The sequence below is a fragment of the Simochromis diagramma genome, unplaced genomic scaffold (assembly GCF_900408965.1).
Source record: "Simochromis diagramma unplaced genomic scaffold, fSimDia1.1 OVJJ01000501.1, whole genome shotgun sequence".
NCBI classification, from domain to species: domain Eukaryota; kingdom Metazoa; phylum Chordata; class Actinopteri; order Cichliformes; family Cichlidae; genus Simochromis; species Simochromis diagramma.
Window position 1 is genome coordinate 2,678,533 of NW_024387320.1, and position 17,137 is coordinate 2,695,669.

A 17,137-nucleotide genomic window follows, 5' to 3' on the forward strand; every position below is an offset into this window, starting at 1 on the left:
TTTAGAGTATTTTGATCAGATATCAGTTTTATACATGATAAGTTGCTAAAGTTTTTATTGTGAAATATCCTGCAAAACAAAATTTTGTTATTCAAAAGTTGCACAGTTTAGTGCAGGTTACACATGTCAGTTTCCAGTACTGTGGTAACGTTTACATTAATGCGCTGTGTTAGACTGGTGCACAGCAGCTTTGGTGTTCATGTTCAGTGCTAGTTTACATCAAGGGTAGCAGACATCACTGAATTAAACCAGCTTCACAGACTTTAGTGTTGGGCGGTCAGCCATAATAGTTCATCTGCTTATTTCTGGTAAATTGAGCTGAAGTGATTATTTTCCCTATGCCACACTGCAAACAACCTTAGTGTCTCCCACACCTCCAGAATTCCTCTTTTACCCAGACCACTCATTTTCTGGTTTAGATGTGCAGGCAAAGTCCCCAATCTGCAGTGTAGGCAAGAGTAAACAGAGTTTGTTTTTTTAACTCCCTTTGTTTTTCTTTGGACTTTACCACCTCTGGTTAGAATGCTTGCTGCTTTTCTTTTGCATTATGCCACAACATGGTCTCAGAGGCCTTGTGACGCACAGTCACGGTGGGACGTTTGCATAGACTCATCGTGGGTATGAATGTCATGGTAATTTGTGGGTTTTAATGATTTCGTTGAACTGCTTGTTTTTCAGAGTGAAATGTTTGTACAGCAAACACAGGTTTTGCATTTTGCACTAATTTAGCGTCAAAAGTAAAAATGCAGGCTGAAATATATAAATATATACCCACTAATATTTGTACAAAATAATACAAAGTCGTCTTAAACTGTGATGCTACCACCACCATCCTTAATAGGTCATATAATGTTCTTAGGTTTGAAAAACTTCACCTTCACTTCTCCAAACATACTTCATGTCTTGGCGACCAAAAGCTCAGTCTTCGTCTCGTCTGACCCTAGAATTTTTCTTGAGAAAGCATTTGGCTGTTAATATAAGTAGCTGCAAATTTCAGCTGAGCTTGTAGGTGTCAGGTTTCTTTCTTGGTTAGTACTCTTAGTCTATGGTGACATGATACTCACTCACTGGACAGTGATACTGGTGTTCCAGCAGTTTCCAGTTCGTGGCAGGTTTTTGCCCTGGCGGTTGCTCGGTTGTTCCTGAACATTTCCCTTTCATCCAAGGTTTGGATCTTCTTCCACCAGAAAAGTGGTGACACATCTGAATACCTTGTTTACATACAGTTGTTTGAACTGATGATCTTAGAATCTGGAGTTGTTTAGAAATGGCTCTAAGAGACCTTCTTATGTAAATTTAAAATTCTCCTTCTTAGATCTTCACTGAGTTCTGTGGACTTTCCCATTATTCTGAGTATTGGTCAATCCACTGTCAAACAAATCCTTTTTATACTGGAAAAAAAGAAACTAAAAGTTGTCGTTAACAGTGAGCACTAACAAGAAGCTTTGGTCTTGTCAAGCTAAAAGACATTGCAGAACTTTGAGCACCAATTGTTCAGTGAATGTATGCACATATTTGAACCTGTATGTATATTTTGGCTTAGAGAAAGTTCAAAATAAAGACACTGTACAATCATTCCAGCCTGGAAAAAGAACATTTCAAAGAAATCATTCAAAGCCCCAAATTACCACAACTTTCATTACCCATAAAAAATGAAGTCAGCTGATTGTAGCAAGCACGAAAGGGCATCTTTGATGTTTGATTCTGTTCATCCATTCTGGAGAAAATCAAAGAATTTATGCAACTGACGACATGTTCATTTACTATGCTACTCTGTTATATAAAAAGTGTATTTACAGGAGAATGTTCATTTGTAATGCAACACACCCAACAATCCTTTGTACTTTTTTTTGTTTTGTTCTCTTTGACAAGTTGTGGTGAAACAAGTAAATGAATAAAATAAAATACTGGTTTAATACTTGGCTCCGCGATAGTTAACCATACGCAAAATATCCAAATGTCCTTGATTTGGAATCAGGAGGCACAAACCCAGCCTCATGGGGTCGTAAGCTGTTGTAGCCCTTTTATCAGTCCTGAGCCTGGATAAATGAGAAGGTTTTGTCAGGAATGTAAAATTGTGCCAAAACATGTAGATGCGTCCGCTGTGGCAACCCCATGGGAAATAAGTGGGCAGCCAAAAGGGGGTTATTTCAAAGTACTAATTAATTGATAGCTCTGCAATAAACGAAGAGTATGGCAGTGAGAGAAGAGTGAAGAGTTATTTGAAATGTGTAAGAGTTATTTAACTGAGATGAATAAAGATAAAAGACAGATTGAGAGAGTACTGGAATGCCTCCCACAATTTCACTCCCACTCTTCCTCTTGCACCCACGCACTCTCTGTTACTGTGACGTTCACTCTTCTTTTTCGTTTTACTCCTCCGCTTGACTGTGGAGGCGTACTGTTCTCCTCTCATTCATACACTGCCACGCTATTTCCATATTTCTGAGTGGACACTGTGCATTGACTTAAAAATGTCTGTGGAGGAAGAGGAAGCACCATGTTTGGCTCCATGTGAGAACATCAGATTTCCGATCATGCTGAGATCGTGATCAGACCTCACATGAGTGCCAGGCTCTACAGATGGAGTTACAGCTCCAGTAATCGTGCTGAGAGATGAGCGTGTCTGTGTGTTGTGGTGGACGTGTTTGCTGATCTCTGTGAATTTGGTACAAGAAAATATAAACAACAAAAATTAATAACAACTTATGTTAGCAATATATACATATAGATAGATAGATAGATAGATAGATAGATAGATAGATAGATAGATAGATAGATAGATAGATAGATAGATGTTAAACCACAGATTCCCTACAGCTGAGTGTAAGGCAAAATTATTACTTTCCCCAGGGCACATAACATCTAGCTGCAATACCATTGGTGCAGAAAAGGGAAAAACTAGTTCTGATGACAACTGTTGACAGTGGAGACTATATTTTACCTCCATTGCACCTTTCTTTTTTCAATATGTGCACTCACCAACAAGAGGGTATAACACAGGAGCTTAAAGCATCCATGCTGACCAAAGATTGCACCACGCACTGTCAAGGAGGATCAGGCCTCTTAACACCTGATCCTCTTCCCCATAAACCAGCTGTCAATGGGAATGAGGGAGTTGCCCAGCATTACAAAGCCACTGCTAGATGACTGGAGCTGCAAAAAGATGCAGACTGTAAATTTAAAAAGTGATAAAGCAATATGATAAACTGCACATCAAAGGATTCTTGTTGGGTTTAAGCTTTGGCCACAAATAAAAAGATAATGCCTTTGCTTTCCTTTAGTTGTCTTTCATAAATAAACCAAATTACTTTGATTGTCAACAGCATTTGAACAATGCTGTTGGTTCAGGGGGTTGGGAAGCTCATCTTGTAACCGGAAGGTTACCGGTTCGATCTCCTGCTCTGTCTGTCTTGGTTGTTGTGTCCTTGGGCAAGTCACTTCACCTACCGCCTACTGGTGATGGCCAGAGGGGCTGATGGCGCAATATGGCAGCCTTGCTTCTGTCAGTCTGCCCTGGGGCAGCTGTGGCTACAACTGTAGCTGCCTCAACCAGTGTGTGAATGAATAGTAGAATTGTAAAGCGCTTTGAGGTTCTTGAAAAGCGCTATGTAAATGCAATCCAAACCAAAAGTTACTGCAGAAATGAAAATTCGTCCAGTCAACAGCACTCATCCAGTTTTCTGTTGTGCAATCTTGTTGATCCTGTGTGAACTGTGGCTTCAGTTTCCTGTTCTTAGCTGACACTAGTGGTACCTGGTGGGGTCTTCTCCTGCTGTTTCATGGTTTAATGTGTTGCATGTTCAGAAATGCTCTTCAGCACACTTTGTTTTTGTGGTTATTTAGTTACTGTTACCTTATCAGCTTAAACCAGTCTGGCCATTCTCCTTCAGCCTCTGGCTCTCAGAGAACTGCCACGCAGTAGATATTTGCTTTCTCCATAAACCATAGAGATGGTTTTGTGGGAAAATTGCAATAGATCAGCAATTTCTGAAATAGTCAGACAAGCCCATCTGCCACCAGCAACCATGTTCAAACTCACTAAAATCAGCTTTCTTCCCCATTCTGATGCTCAGTTTGAAATTCAGCAGGTGTCTACATGAATAAATTGCACTGAGTTGCTGCCATGTGATTGGCTGGTTAAATATTTGCACTGGCAAGCAACTGAACTGGTGGACCTAATAAAGTGGCCGGTGAGCATTAAGTATACAGCATGCACGGTTTAGTGGTTTATATGCACATTAAATCAAATTCTGAATCTCTGTTCTTTGAATCTCCTGATGTCCATTCTTCGCTTGTTTTAAAAGTGTCCTCAATTCACTCCCTATTAATCTCAGTGAGGAGCAGGGTCAGATAAACGACCGCATAAAAGAGCAGTGACACTTTTCTGCTGTTATTCTTCTCTCCACACAGTCTGACACTCAAACTTGCAAGGCTTTCCAAAGTACGGCCATTTAAAAGAGTATATATATTTTAGCCCTCACTCAAGAGATACCTTAATGTCTTTCACAGCAGAACAAAAGGATGGCTGCAGTGGAGGAGGACAGTGACAGCTTGATAAGAAGCTGGTAATAACCTAAGAGCCGTGCTATGGCCAGTTCTAGTTCTTGTCCAAGCTGCTTTATGCCATAACACAAAAGTAACGTAAATAATGAAATAAATAGTCAGATCACACCCTCAGGACTGGGTGTTGACTTTTTGTGGCACCACTTTTACAATGTCATTCTAATTAAGGTGGTTGTCAAACAGTTCCCAGCATAGCTCCACTCAACTTCCACCTGACTGGAGGTCTAATCAGGCAGAGCAATGAAAACAAGTTTGTGGCGGAGCTTTTAACAAAAACACAATTAAGCTGTTCAAATGTGAAGTCCTGAACTTATTTTGTGTGATTTGTGTAAGAGTCCAGCCGGTGTGAAGCCATCAATAGCATCAGCAGCCAATAGTAAAAAATAAATGATTAGAACAATTTTTTTTAAAAACAGAGCAATCACTGGCACTTGTCCTAGTCTAGAGCTCCATTTTAAATGAAAAGCTTCAGTGATTGCAGCAACTAAAGAGACAATTGTCATGAGAAACATGATAAATAGTCCTTAATTTACTGTTAAATATATGGTAAGTTAAAAAAAACAAACGTTGCACCAACATTATTATGAGTTTTACTGAGCTTTTTTTTTTTTAATTGTTTTCAGCAGGGGGACGGTGCAATCATCCCAACTTATCAAACTGTAGCCTGCAGCGTTATAGAGACCTATATTTAAAATCATTTTCTGGGACTCTTTGTTCCCGAAATGAAAACGGAAATACATTCTAGTTTTTTGCAGAAAAGGCAAGCAGTGTTAACAAGATGTTTGTGTTTTTTTAGACAATCTCATTCTTGGTTTACAGTGTGTTGCAGCTGCACGAGTAGCATGTTTGAGACACCTGCATGGCTTTTGAGCCTAATCTGTATTTGGCTAAGCTTTGGTCAAAAGGCTTGTAAAGTTGCTGAACTCTGCCACTGATCCACTGCGGAGAAAGGTCACGGTGATGAATCAGGACAGGTTCCCAAACACGGCACATTTAAGTACAAGAAAACTTGCATTCCTCACAAACTAACATTTCGGTGCTAACAAAACACATTATTTAAAATGCACCTTGTTCATTGGAACCATATATTAGCAGGACACTGTCTCTATGAAAAAAACATCATACACATGGTGGAGTTTAAGCTGGCACAAAGCCCAGCTCTCTGCAGGAGATTGTAACTCTTAAGTTGAGTCTCAAGCAGTGTTAGCAAACAACAAGCAGTATTAAGAAACCTAGTGGGGTTAATTTTGAACTTTAAAGCCCCTTAGCAAGGCTGATTACCTTCCCCAACCACATGGCATTGACTTTGTGTATCTTTCTATTTGTATGTGACATTCAGTCATGAATGAATAATAAATGAATAAATGAATATCGCCAACAACCAGTTGATTCAGTCTCCAAAAATTAAGAATAAACTTCAACAAAAATGATAGATCAATTCAGGCAATAATGATATGTTAACTTAAATGCAGAAGAACCAATTTTCACTATTTACTTTGCATACTGCATTAATTAAAGGTTATTAAACAACAGTTTTTTCTCAATTCCAAAACAAAATTATTCTGTTCTTTCCTGTGAATGTGTAAAATAAAGTGTTAGTTTTACTTGAAAAACCAGTGGCAAAAATTCTTAGTGGGTTATATTAAAGCCCAGTGACTTCTCCTCAATGAGGCTAAAGTGCGCACGTGTTCTTATCTTTGTAACAAATAATTATTTTCCTCGGCCCGTTGCTCCATGTTGCGTGTGCCATTTGACCATTAGACCTTTCAGTGTGTTGTGACCATCCAGCCTGACTTCCACCTGAATGACCTTGCTGTCATCGGTCAGAGGTCAAGGCCCCGTTTGACATGTTTATGAAGACAGCCAGGGGTCAAGGGCTGTGTTTGTCTGTCTGGTGACAAGAAAGGAAAGAAGGGATAGGATTCCGGTAATAAATGAAAGACGAGACGTGAGTTGAAAGGGGGGGTTATCTGGTTCTCTGCAGAATGTATTGATCCGTTTGTGTTTTCGTGGGGTGAATGGGTTTGTTGGCCACAGTCCCTGCAGAAGTGCTGAGGTAGTGGCTGCAGCACACTGTAGAAGGGTTGCTGCAAACGTTGCATTTAATTTATTGGTCATAATATATCTGGAGTAAGCTTTTGCTGCATGCTGTTGCCTAGTGACTAGTAAAAACAAAATGAGCTTTGGAGTCACACATACTGGGAGCTTTCATATAAGAAAGCAGCAACTTGCTCTGTGTATGCTGATGCTGTCCTCTAGTGACGTTTCTGGAGTACTGCGTTAAAAATGTTGTCTTGGAAACGGGAAACACAAAATAATAATTTTTAAACAATTCCTACAAATCATTTTATTTCAGGAATTACACAGTTTTGGATGTGAAATATTAAAAAGTATTTTCTGTTCTGGTAATCACTGTTAGGAAAGGCTTGTTTAACGCTGGAAAATAATTCTAATACTCTACAAATGTCTGAGCATTTTATCCCAAGTAGGGCATATATTAAACAAAAACAGGTTGCAGTCAGTGTACAGTCATTGCCTTAACTTTGCATATTTCAAAAGCTCTTAAAGGGACACAGAAATGTCCCTTTCAGAGCTGTTGAAGCTATTTCGGAGCTCCGGAGAACATTTGAGGTCCAACAGGCTTTCTAAGATTAAAGTATGCATGAAGTTTTCTCCAGATGCTGTACATAAAGAAACAAATCTACACAACTCTATGCTAAGACCTTTTAAAGGATTTTAACCTGCATAGGCACTATATGTCCTCGACCTGATTGCGTAACCATCACATTGTGACCCATCAATCCATCCGTGGTCCTTCAGTTTGTCCAATTCAGGGTCACATCTGGGCTGGAGTCTATCCCAGTGAGGCGGGGTACACCCTGGACAGGTTGCCAGTCTGTCACAGAGAAACAGATAACCGTTTGCACTCACATTCACGCCTATGGCCACTTTAGAATCACCAATTAACCGAACCCCGTGCACGTCTTTGGAGTGTGGGAGGAAGCCAGAGTACTCGGAGAGAACCAACATCATGACCTTTAGAGAGGATTACACTTTGCACTAAATAAACAGGAATAACAAAAAAGCAGTTCACAAAGGGAAACAGTCAAGTACACATCCAAAACTGCAAATACAAGTTATGTATCTATACACGTGCATCTCCTTAGGATCACAGATGATGAGGATATGTTTCACTTAAGGGGGTAAAATCTTGGAAACAACTGTTATAAACAAGGTTTGTACAGAGAAAAAACACAAGAAGGATGATTTTTTCTTGGCTATTTCTTTGTGTGCATTTGTCATGTTAACAACAGGGTTGTGCAACAATATATATGTAGACATTGCAACACGCATGCCATTTCCAAGCCACTCAAATCTTGTTTTTTCTCTCTCACACACACACACACACACACACACACACACACAGTCACATGCCTGGTAATGCTATTTCAGTGCTGTTTTGTATGTTAATAAGGCGATGGTTTTCACGCATTAACACATTCTTTTCGGATATATGGCATCTCAGATACACTCGCGTCGAACATATTCTCAGAAATCTTATAAATAAAAATGGGATTAATAACACACAAAGTAACTCATCAATAACCTGAGGCGAGTATGTTGAACTATGTTAAGAAGGAATGTGTTGTATTTACAACAGAGTGAGTAGCATACTGTACATCTGTGTCTGCAACTTTATGGCGGTATAAATGGCAAGCATCTGTAACCAGTGGTAAGTCCTAGCTTTTACATTAGTAGGGTTTAACTAAGGTGTGAACGTATATCATATTGTGTTGCTATATCTTTGAAACACTGGTAGGGAATGGAAATAAAAACAATGAAAAGAAAAAGGCACATAAGATTCAATAGCACCTGACTGACACACACAGCCCTTTCAAAATTAACACCAGTTTACCAGTTCAGGGGGCATGTCAGTGCAGTGGTAAACTGGGTGTCACACTTAACATGTTGTGATTGTGTGTTTCTGCATGGAGCAAACGGCCACTTGGTCTCTGTGGTTTGGTTTCAGTCTCTGGCCATGATCCTATCCTACATGCCAGGCAGGGCAATAGCACCATCCTTTAGAAAACGGGAAATAAAGCTAAGTCGATGACGTCAGCGCACGCTTTATTGCTCTTCGCGGTAAAACGGAGGCCTTTGGTATTGCTGCTTATGTCCTCTTCATGCAAACCTGACAGCGGCTTATGTGTGTTCGGAGGCTGCCGGCTTTTAGCGTTGCTGGGACGGGTTTCCTGAAAAAAGGGAGAGTGAAAAAATATTATATACCCATGATGTAAACTTGAGGGAAATGTGATGATAACTTAACAACAGCAGGTAGATGAGCTTGTCTCACTGCCCTGTACCAACACACAAAATTACTAAAAGCTTTAGCTTTAGTGTTGTCAGAAGTTTGTTGCAGTGATAAGCAGATCCAAAAATATTGTTGCATGTTTTACAATAAACTGGAGCAAGGTCATGAATTTAAAGGTCAGCAAAAAAAAGCATTTTTCAAAGTTGTTGAGTAATTTGAATTTTTTTAAAAAGTCAAGAAAGTCAATGTCTGCGTGTCAGAGTTCTGCCTTACGTAAACATTTCACTGTCTTCAATGGTAGCGAGCCAGAAGCTGTAGGAGTTGGCGTAATAGTTGCAGGTTCCTCGACCGTGACACTCGATGAATGGAGCGCTGCGGAATTCCTCCAGACAGGAACCGGGAGAAGCCAAAGCCTGGCCCGAACCCTCAGCACCAGCACTGGTGTGCTACACAAACGCAAAAAACCATGCAATGCAAATTAATGAGGGGCCTTTTACATCTATAAGACAATAACTAACAGAGTTTTATTGGTGTTTCTTATTTACAAAAACAAGCAAAGTCTAGTATCAGCTGATCTCACTGCCATCCCACATCAGCTGATAACATGTGTTTGTCATACCTCATATAGAGCACGCTACTTAAGCATCTTTCCACAGATGCTGTTGGGTTTGAAAGCTGCTTTGCAAGCCGCCTTTGCCTCAGCTCTTTTAAGTTCACACTATTTCTCACTTAAGTAATTCTGTTAACTTTCAGGGGTTTAGCATTACATGTATGTGCAGAACACAGGCATATCACTAAATATAAATTATTTCTTCTTCTTTTGGTCGCTCCATTTAAGGGTCAGCACAGTGAACAATCTGCCTCCATCTCACTCTTTCCTCTCTGCATGTCCTCATTCACTACATTCATGAATTTTCTCTGCGGTTTCCTCTTTTCCTGTCTGGTAGCTCCATCTTTAACATTCTTTGTCCAACAACTGCCCTATTCCTCCTCTGCACAAGCCTCAGCCTTACCTCTCTTTGTCCCCAAGCTGCTCACCCTGAACTGTCGCCCTGATATATGTCTGAGTGGGTTCTCAGTCATCCAGGTCATGGTACTGTAGTCTTAGGAGCTTGACGAGAGGTTTTAGGACTGAAGAAGCCTCTTGGATGAGAGTCGCCTTCTTCTCAAACTCTGATAACAGAATTTCTAATCGTCCTGGTCACTCCCAATTAACATCTTAGCATCCTAAGCTAGCAACCCCCCCTCTTTGTCAGTGCCACCATCTGCAAACATTCCCTTTCACTCTTGCTGCTATCCTTCTGTCACAAATCACCCCCTGACACTCATCTCCACCTGATTCACCCTGCCAAATATAAATTACTACAAATGGAAAAACAATTCACTTTTGATTGAAGGAGTACTGACTGCAATGAATAATACTGCAGTTTTTAATGGAGTGTACTGAGCCAACACCCAGGGAACGCAGCTTGATCTCATTCTCTGTAGTCAGCAAATATAGACAGCACAGAAAACAGAAGTGCTTCCCTTGGGTGACTGTGATCTGCTTCACAGCCACTAACTGATTCAACACTTGTGCACATATCAGCCCTCTTTGTCACAGTGCAGCAATTACAACCTTGCACTACTCATAATTACATTTCTGAAATGCTCATGGTGAGTCGTTATTATATAGCCATGACTTATTCATCCATGGTGGACAAATATATTTGAGAGACCAGAGCTGTCTTACCATAACAAAGGAGTAGCCGATCCACAGAGAGTCCCAGCCTCGAGGGCACGGTGGGATCATAATGGTCTGACTGTGAACTGCTATCACCATGGCTGGAGCTTCACATACAGCGCACCTGTGCACAAATTCATATGAGAACAGCACAAGTCAAATCAAGCATCAAACAGATGTGAAACAGCAGAGTGTAAAGAAATTGTGACTTACCTACTGATGAAGGGTTTAATGCTTTCACCAGTGATAGGTGCCATGCTCATGGGCATGGGCTCAGGTGAGGTGAGCCAGTAGGAGTAATCATTACGGGAGGCAAAGTTACACACATTGTTGATATTACAGAAGAGGAAGGGCATGGGGCTGAACTTTTTTAGACAGCTGCCTGCCGTACCTAAAATGCAAAGCCAAAAGAATATCAAATGAACCCACAGATCTTTTCTGTTATGTCCCTGCTTTATATTGAGGCCTTCCTTCTATTCATATTGTCTCACCTAAGTCTTGCCCATGAGAGCGCTCATTGCCCTGGACGTAGAGCAAGGAGTAGCCATCATATATGAGAGAGGTTCCCTCGGGACACAGTGGGATGTCCACCGATTGGCTGTGACGTGTTACAAGGAAACCGTGATCCATGGACGAGGGGCCGGGTGGACCGGCTGGGCCTGGAACACCATTAGGTCCAGGCGGGCCAGGGTGTCCTCTAGGTCCTAAAGATATGAAGAAATCAGTAGAACCAAAAAAATGCCAGCACAGCAAAGAGCACAAACACCGTGCATTAATCACGTGGAGTGTCTCACCTTGTGGCCCTGGAAAGCCAGGCTCTCCTTTGACCCCGTTCTGACCATTATATCCAGGGAGACCTTCTTCGCCTTTTGACCCTGGAAAACCTGTCACACCTGAGAAAAATGAATGAAAATGGTAGCGTTATTAAAAAGGGTGTGGGTGAAAGGCGAGCAGGAGTGAGCTGTTGTGTGACAGCGGTCTAAATGGGGTATAACCATCACCTCTATCTCCTTTCTGCCCTGGAAGCCCAGATGGCCCCTGAGGTCCCGGTAAACCTTGAATTCCTGGGAAGCCAATGTCTCCTTTTATGAACATTTGAGGGCCGGGAGGACCAGGAGGGCCTTCGTTACCTAAAATAAGACATAAATATTTAATTTAAAGACATTTAATACATTAACATTTAATAACGTCAATATTACCACAGCTAAGTTTGTTTCATTCTTGTGTTACCTTTTTCGCCTGGGAATCCTCTGTCTCCAGCTTCTCCTCTATATCCAAAGTCTCCAGCAACACCCTTTTGTCCTAGGGTTGGTAAAAGTTTGTTTTACCATAATTATTTCTTTCCATAATTGCTTGAACAGATGCAGATGACACACAAATATATCACTCTGAATACACTCACCTGGGAAGCCAGTTACACCCTGTAATCCTATCTCTCCCTTCGGTCCATCAAGACCTGGAAGCCCAGGTGCTCCCTGTAATCAAAAACATAAATATTGTAATGGCTCTCTCTCCTCTGAAGGAACACTATCTAATGTTTACAGCAAGAGGAAAGCTCAAATTGAAAACAGCCTTATGACATACCGACAGTCCAGGTAATCCAGAATCCCCCTTTATTCCCGACTCTCCCTGGAAACCCTGGAGACCTTGATCTCCTTTCTCTCCCTTCTGTCCATCTCTGCCTGGAAAGCCAGGAGGTCCTGGTTGTCCTGTGATTCCTGTTTGATAAAGACAAAGAAAGATGGGTTTTTTTTAATCTATCAACTACTGTATCTGGAATAAATAACCATGTTTATGCACTTTTTATGCCCTGACTTCCCCTGATGCATACATCAGAGTGGAAGTGTGTGAGCATTATATAAAAGTGCTTAGGTATAGAAAATGTGTGTACGACTAGGTGAATGAGATTTGTAGCTGAAAGTGCTTCGACTACTTAAACAGAGTATAAAGTATAAGTAGTCCTTTTTACCATCACCATGAAGTAAAAAATTATCTGCATCTTTACTTTCTCACAGTACCTGCTTCTCCAGGTTGTCCTGTTTCTCCCCTATCTCCTTTAGGTCCTTCTAGAGAGAAACCCGAGGGACCCTGTTCTCCTGGCTGTCCTTGAGGTCCCTGTGGGCCGGAAAATCCCTTATCACCTTTCACACCAGGGACACCTGGAATACCTGGGTTGCCAGGAAAGCCAGGACTGCCTTTGTCTCCTGCAGTGAGGGAAAAAAACATATGAAACTTTGCTGTCCAATGAATTGAATCAATATAAACATCAGTGTTGTAGAGGCCCCCACCTTTGCTGCCAAGCTCGCCAGGCGCCCCAGGAAAACCTATTCCAGCCATACCTGCAGAAAAGGGTAGATACAGGATATATTTTAATACATTAAAGTTACTGCTGCAAACAACATTTGTTTTAGCAAAATTTACTTCTAAACAGAAATAATCTCACCACAGTTCACTGCCCACCGCATCCATATATACATACATACATATATATATATATGTGTGTGTGTGTGTATATATATATATATACACACACACACACACACATATATATATATATATATATATATACACACACACACACACACACACACACACATATATATATATATATATATATATGTGTGTGTGTGTGTGTGTGTGTGTGTGTATATATATATATATATATATATACACACACACACACACATATATATATATATATATATATATATATGTGTGTGTGTGTGTGTGTGTGTGTGTGTGTGTGTGTATATATATATATATATATATATATATATTCTCATTCTTTGTATATAAATGATTTAATGCAGCAACAACTTACAGACTTCCTGATGTGTTAGTTTTTTATGATTGACATATAGTACGATGGCTACACAATTTCATGTTCAGAGGTTAAAGCTTAGCTTCACACAAGTTCAAAGAAAATGATTAAGATGCAACCTAAAGGACTGAAAAATGAAGGTTTCATGTAAGAGCCAAAAAAGCCCGGCATGTAAAAAAAATCTCAAAATTTAAACAAAGCATTAAAAACATTTGTACAAAAAAAAGGTTTTTTTTTATAGTTTCAGATAAAATCTGAGGAGAGTGAATTTTGAGACTGATAGGTGACCTGACAGGGAGCTGGGGTTGATTATGTCTGCAAACTGGACTTCTTCACTGAGTGTGTGCTGTTGGTGCCTTTTGGAGCATTTTTATTGGATTATCTAATTTTATGACTTGTTGTGTGGCACAGACCATCCATCACATTTCTGCCTCAGATTTTTTTCAGTGAGATTCCTTTACCATGAATTAGCCTATGTGTATTGCTAACGTTGTCTAAGGAACTTTTCATCCAAATAAGGCAAGTTTGATTCCTAACACAGCCATGGCCCCAGTGCTACCCATATGGAAAAGATATATATAAATCTTATAAAGTTTTTATCTGTCTTGTATGAAACTTGTATGAAAAGCATACAAGAGTGAAAACACATATAAGATCCCTTGAAAAATTATATAATGAAACTTGTATGTTTTGTATACTTACTAAAAAAATATATGAAAGTAATGAGAAAGTGGCCACTTTCATGAGTAAATCATATATGTTTTTACTATTTCTTTTCCATATGGGTAATACTGATCCTTCAATATATGTAGTCCAAAGGATACGTCTATTTTTACAACACCTATGATTTTTGTTTGTTTGTTTGTTTTTTGAGTTTTTTTGTTTTTTGGGGGTTTTTTTGCTTTTGATGTTGAAAAAAATGATTGAAGGCTCTTTTCAGTGGAGTAAAAAACTCTCTCACTGGATGGTTGGCAGTCTTCTTTTAACTTCTTACAGACTAACCTGGCTGTCCTCTCTCTCCTGTGGACCCTGGGATTCCATCACGTCCGGAATCTCCTTTATCTCCCTTTTGACCAGAAGACCCCTGCCGGCCAACTTCGCCTGGAAAACAACAAGTATACATACTACAGTGTCAAACTGGAAGAGTCACAATTTTCACCTGCTGATTTCCCAAAACACTCATTTGCCTGGGACACGTACATCATTTAGCTGTCAGTGCTCATTACAGAAAAAACATAAAAGCTTATATTTAAACTCAGAATTTAGCCAAAGTGGTTTCTTAACATAATTGATGTGAAAAACGGTCAAGCAAGGTTACCACCCTTTGAGAGTTTTGAGAAGTGGCACACTCACCTTACTGATCCAAAAATCACAACTCAGTGATTACTCTTTTTTTTTTTTTTTTTTTTACCTCAAATGTGTCCCACAAGATTGCCTCAAACCATCAATAAATTAGTGTAATGTAAATATGTGGATACAGTTGCCTGATAAACAAGCCTCTTACTTACCAGGCCGGCCATCTTGACCAGGCTCTCCTACAAACCCAGGAAGTCCAGGGGTACCCTTGTCCCCTGGTCTACCTGACTGACCTGTACAACACACAGATCACAATACACCTTAAAACACAACATGTATGACTACTGTACCTTGATTTGACCAGGTAAGTAAAACTAAATTGACAACCCAGACTGAAATCCGACCTTGATACCCAGGACTGCCTTGTTCTCCTTTGGGTCCTGGCAGTCCTGGCTTGCCAGGCATGCCCTCTTGGCCTTTCTGACCCTTATCTCCAGCTTGTCCTGGGGATCCTGGCCCGCCAGTCTGACCCTGTACAAATAAAGCAGGAATTATAATTAAAGAAATGGAAGGGCTCATTAATATTAAGGAACTACTCTGAATATTTTTGAAAATTTAACAGCAGCTACTGCGATGTTTGCCTTTCCACCTCTGCTGAGTGTCAGTTAACAGCCTTGTAATGATGACCTGTTAATAACATCAGACCTGCACTGGACATGAGAAGCAGAGTGTGTTGATCATTTCATCTTCACACTTTTGACAAATACAGTTTGTATTTAACTATTTGATTTCCTTAAATTTTAAGTTTGTTCACTTCCAAAGAAATAAACAGTGTTTCATTTCTCTAACAGCTTTTATGGAGAGAGACAGAATATCAATCAAAAATCCTGAAAAACACATAAAAGTTTTCAATTGATTTGTATGTCATTGAATACAGTATCCGATACATTAAAAACCACCCGTAATTCTGGCTCCCACAGATTGGCTGTACCCATGTGTCACACAAATTACAATCAATCAGTCAATCATTTACAGGTACTCCTGCTCTCAGATCGTTATGTGTATAAACCACAACCACAGAATCAGTTTGTCCCGTTCCAGCCTCTCCACCACCATGTGCAAGACCAGAGAGGTGAGCTTTGGACTTGTCCCTGGCAAAGGATACCAAGAACAAGATTTGTAAACCTGACTGGTGAGAAGGTGATAACTACTGATGTGACTATTCTGAAATGGAAAAAATAGGAAATGACCAACAGCTCCATGCAAGATCTTGTCTTATGTCATGAAGATGATCAAGAGAAAGGCTGTGGATCAGCCCAAACGTTATGGGAAGAGTTTGTTAATGATCTTAAGGCAGTTGGGACCACAGTTCCCAAGAAAATCATTGGTATACCATGCCGTAATGGGTTAAATCTTGCACATAAAAAGGCACATGTACAAGACCCGTCTCAAGTTTGCCGTTGAACATCTTAGTGACTCAGAGAGGGCCTAGGGGAAAGTGCTGTGGTTAGATGTAAGCTTGCCCCACTGTGTTTGGAGGAAGAGAAATCTGAACATGAACCAAAGAACACCATCCCCACAGTCAAGCATGGAGTTAGAAACATTATGCCTTGGGCAGGGCCGTGTATCATAAAAACCTTGGCCAAGAACCTCCTTCCCTCAGCCAGAACACTGAAGATGCCAGCAAGGAAACAAAGGAGTGGCTAAAGAAGAAGCTGTTGATATTCTGCTTCTCTCAGTTAAAATGAAACTACCATAAAAAATTAGGATCTGTTCATATTTTTGTAAGTCAGCACATTTTAAATTCAATCAGCCAAGGTGGAATAATGTTGTAGTACTGAAATTATAAGAATATTATAGGATTAGAACCCCTCACTATAAATCACAGTGGTATTTGCTAAACTGGAAATGATTTTTATTATTGAATGACACTTGCTATCAAAGCCCATCATAGGTCTTCTCTACTTATATAATAATTATTAATATGTATTGTACTGTGGGGTTGATGCTGACTCAAATTTCTGCCTGTATCTGTAGAATCAGTGTTGTAACAATCAAAGGTTTTTTAATAGTGGAATACCTTTAGACCTGGAAATCCTGGGACGCCAATACCCGGCTCACCAGGTAATCCTGTGTCTCCCTTTGCTCCATCCGTGCCTCTGAATCCAGGATGTCCAGGTGTACCTAAATCTCCTTTGACACCCTTTGGACCACTTGGACCTGCAAAAGCAGACAATGTGTCCATTAACAATCAATTAATTTAATGTGCATAGCTGTTGCTCGTCACAGTGAAATGTAAGCTAAGATTTTCCCCTGCCTGAAACGGTCTTTATACAGGTGCTCGCACTTGTGTTTTTATAGAACTTAAATTGTACTGACTGTAACACATTTATTACAGGCTTGTACCCATACATTCATT

At 40.2% G+C, this 17,137-nt stretch overlaps 1 protein-coding gene across 2 annotated transcripts in view; it reads right to left on the reverse strand.

The window, feature by feature from the left end:
* Positions 1-6,898: 6,898 nt before the first annotated feature.
* The window catches only part of col4a1 (collagen, type IV, alpha 1), a 46,684-nt gene continuing 36,445 nt past the window's right edge, over positions 6,899-17,137 (reverse strand). For both annotated transcript variants that reach the window (XM_040005270.1, XM_040005271.1), the window contains exons 37-52: positions 16,799-16,938; positions 15,123-15,249; positions 14,931-15,011; positions 14,425-14,523; positions 12,890-12,940; positions 12,620-12,805; positions 12,186-12,319; positions 12,004-12,076; positions 11,832-11,903; positions 11,603-11,731; positions 11,396-11,494; positions 11,093-11,305; positions 10,815-10,992; positions 10,611-10,725; positions 9,152-9,324; positions 6,899-8,819 (exon numbers count right to left, since the gene is read on the reverse strand). In XM_040005270.1, the coding sequence (XP_039861204.1) occupies positions 8,738-8,819; positions 9,152-9,324; positions 10,611-10,725; positions 10,815-10,992; positions 11,093-11,305; positions 11,396-11,494; positions 11,603-11,731; positions 11,832-11,903; positions 12,004-12,076; positions 12,186-12,319; positions 12,620-12,805; positions 12,890-12,940; positions 14,425-14,523; positions 14,931-15,011; positions 15,123-15,249; positions 16,799-16,938 (1,952 nt within the window). In that variant the 3' untranslated portion in view covers positions 6,899-8,737. The remainder of the gene's footprint in view (positions 8,820-9,151; positions 9,325-10,610; positions 10,726-10,814; positions 10,993-11,092; positions 11,306-11,395; positions 11,495-11,602; positions 11,732-11,831; positions 11,904-12,003; positions 12,077-12,185; positions 12,320-12,619; positions 12,806-12,889; positions 12,941-14,424; positions 14,524-14,930; positions 15,012-15,122; positions 15,250-16,798; positions 16,939-17,137) is intronic.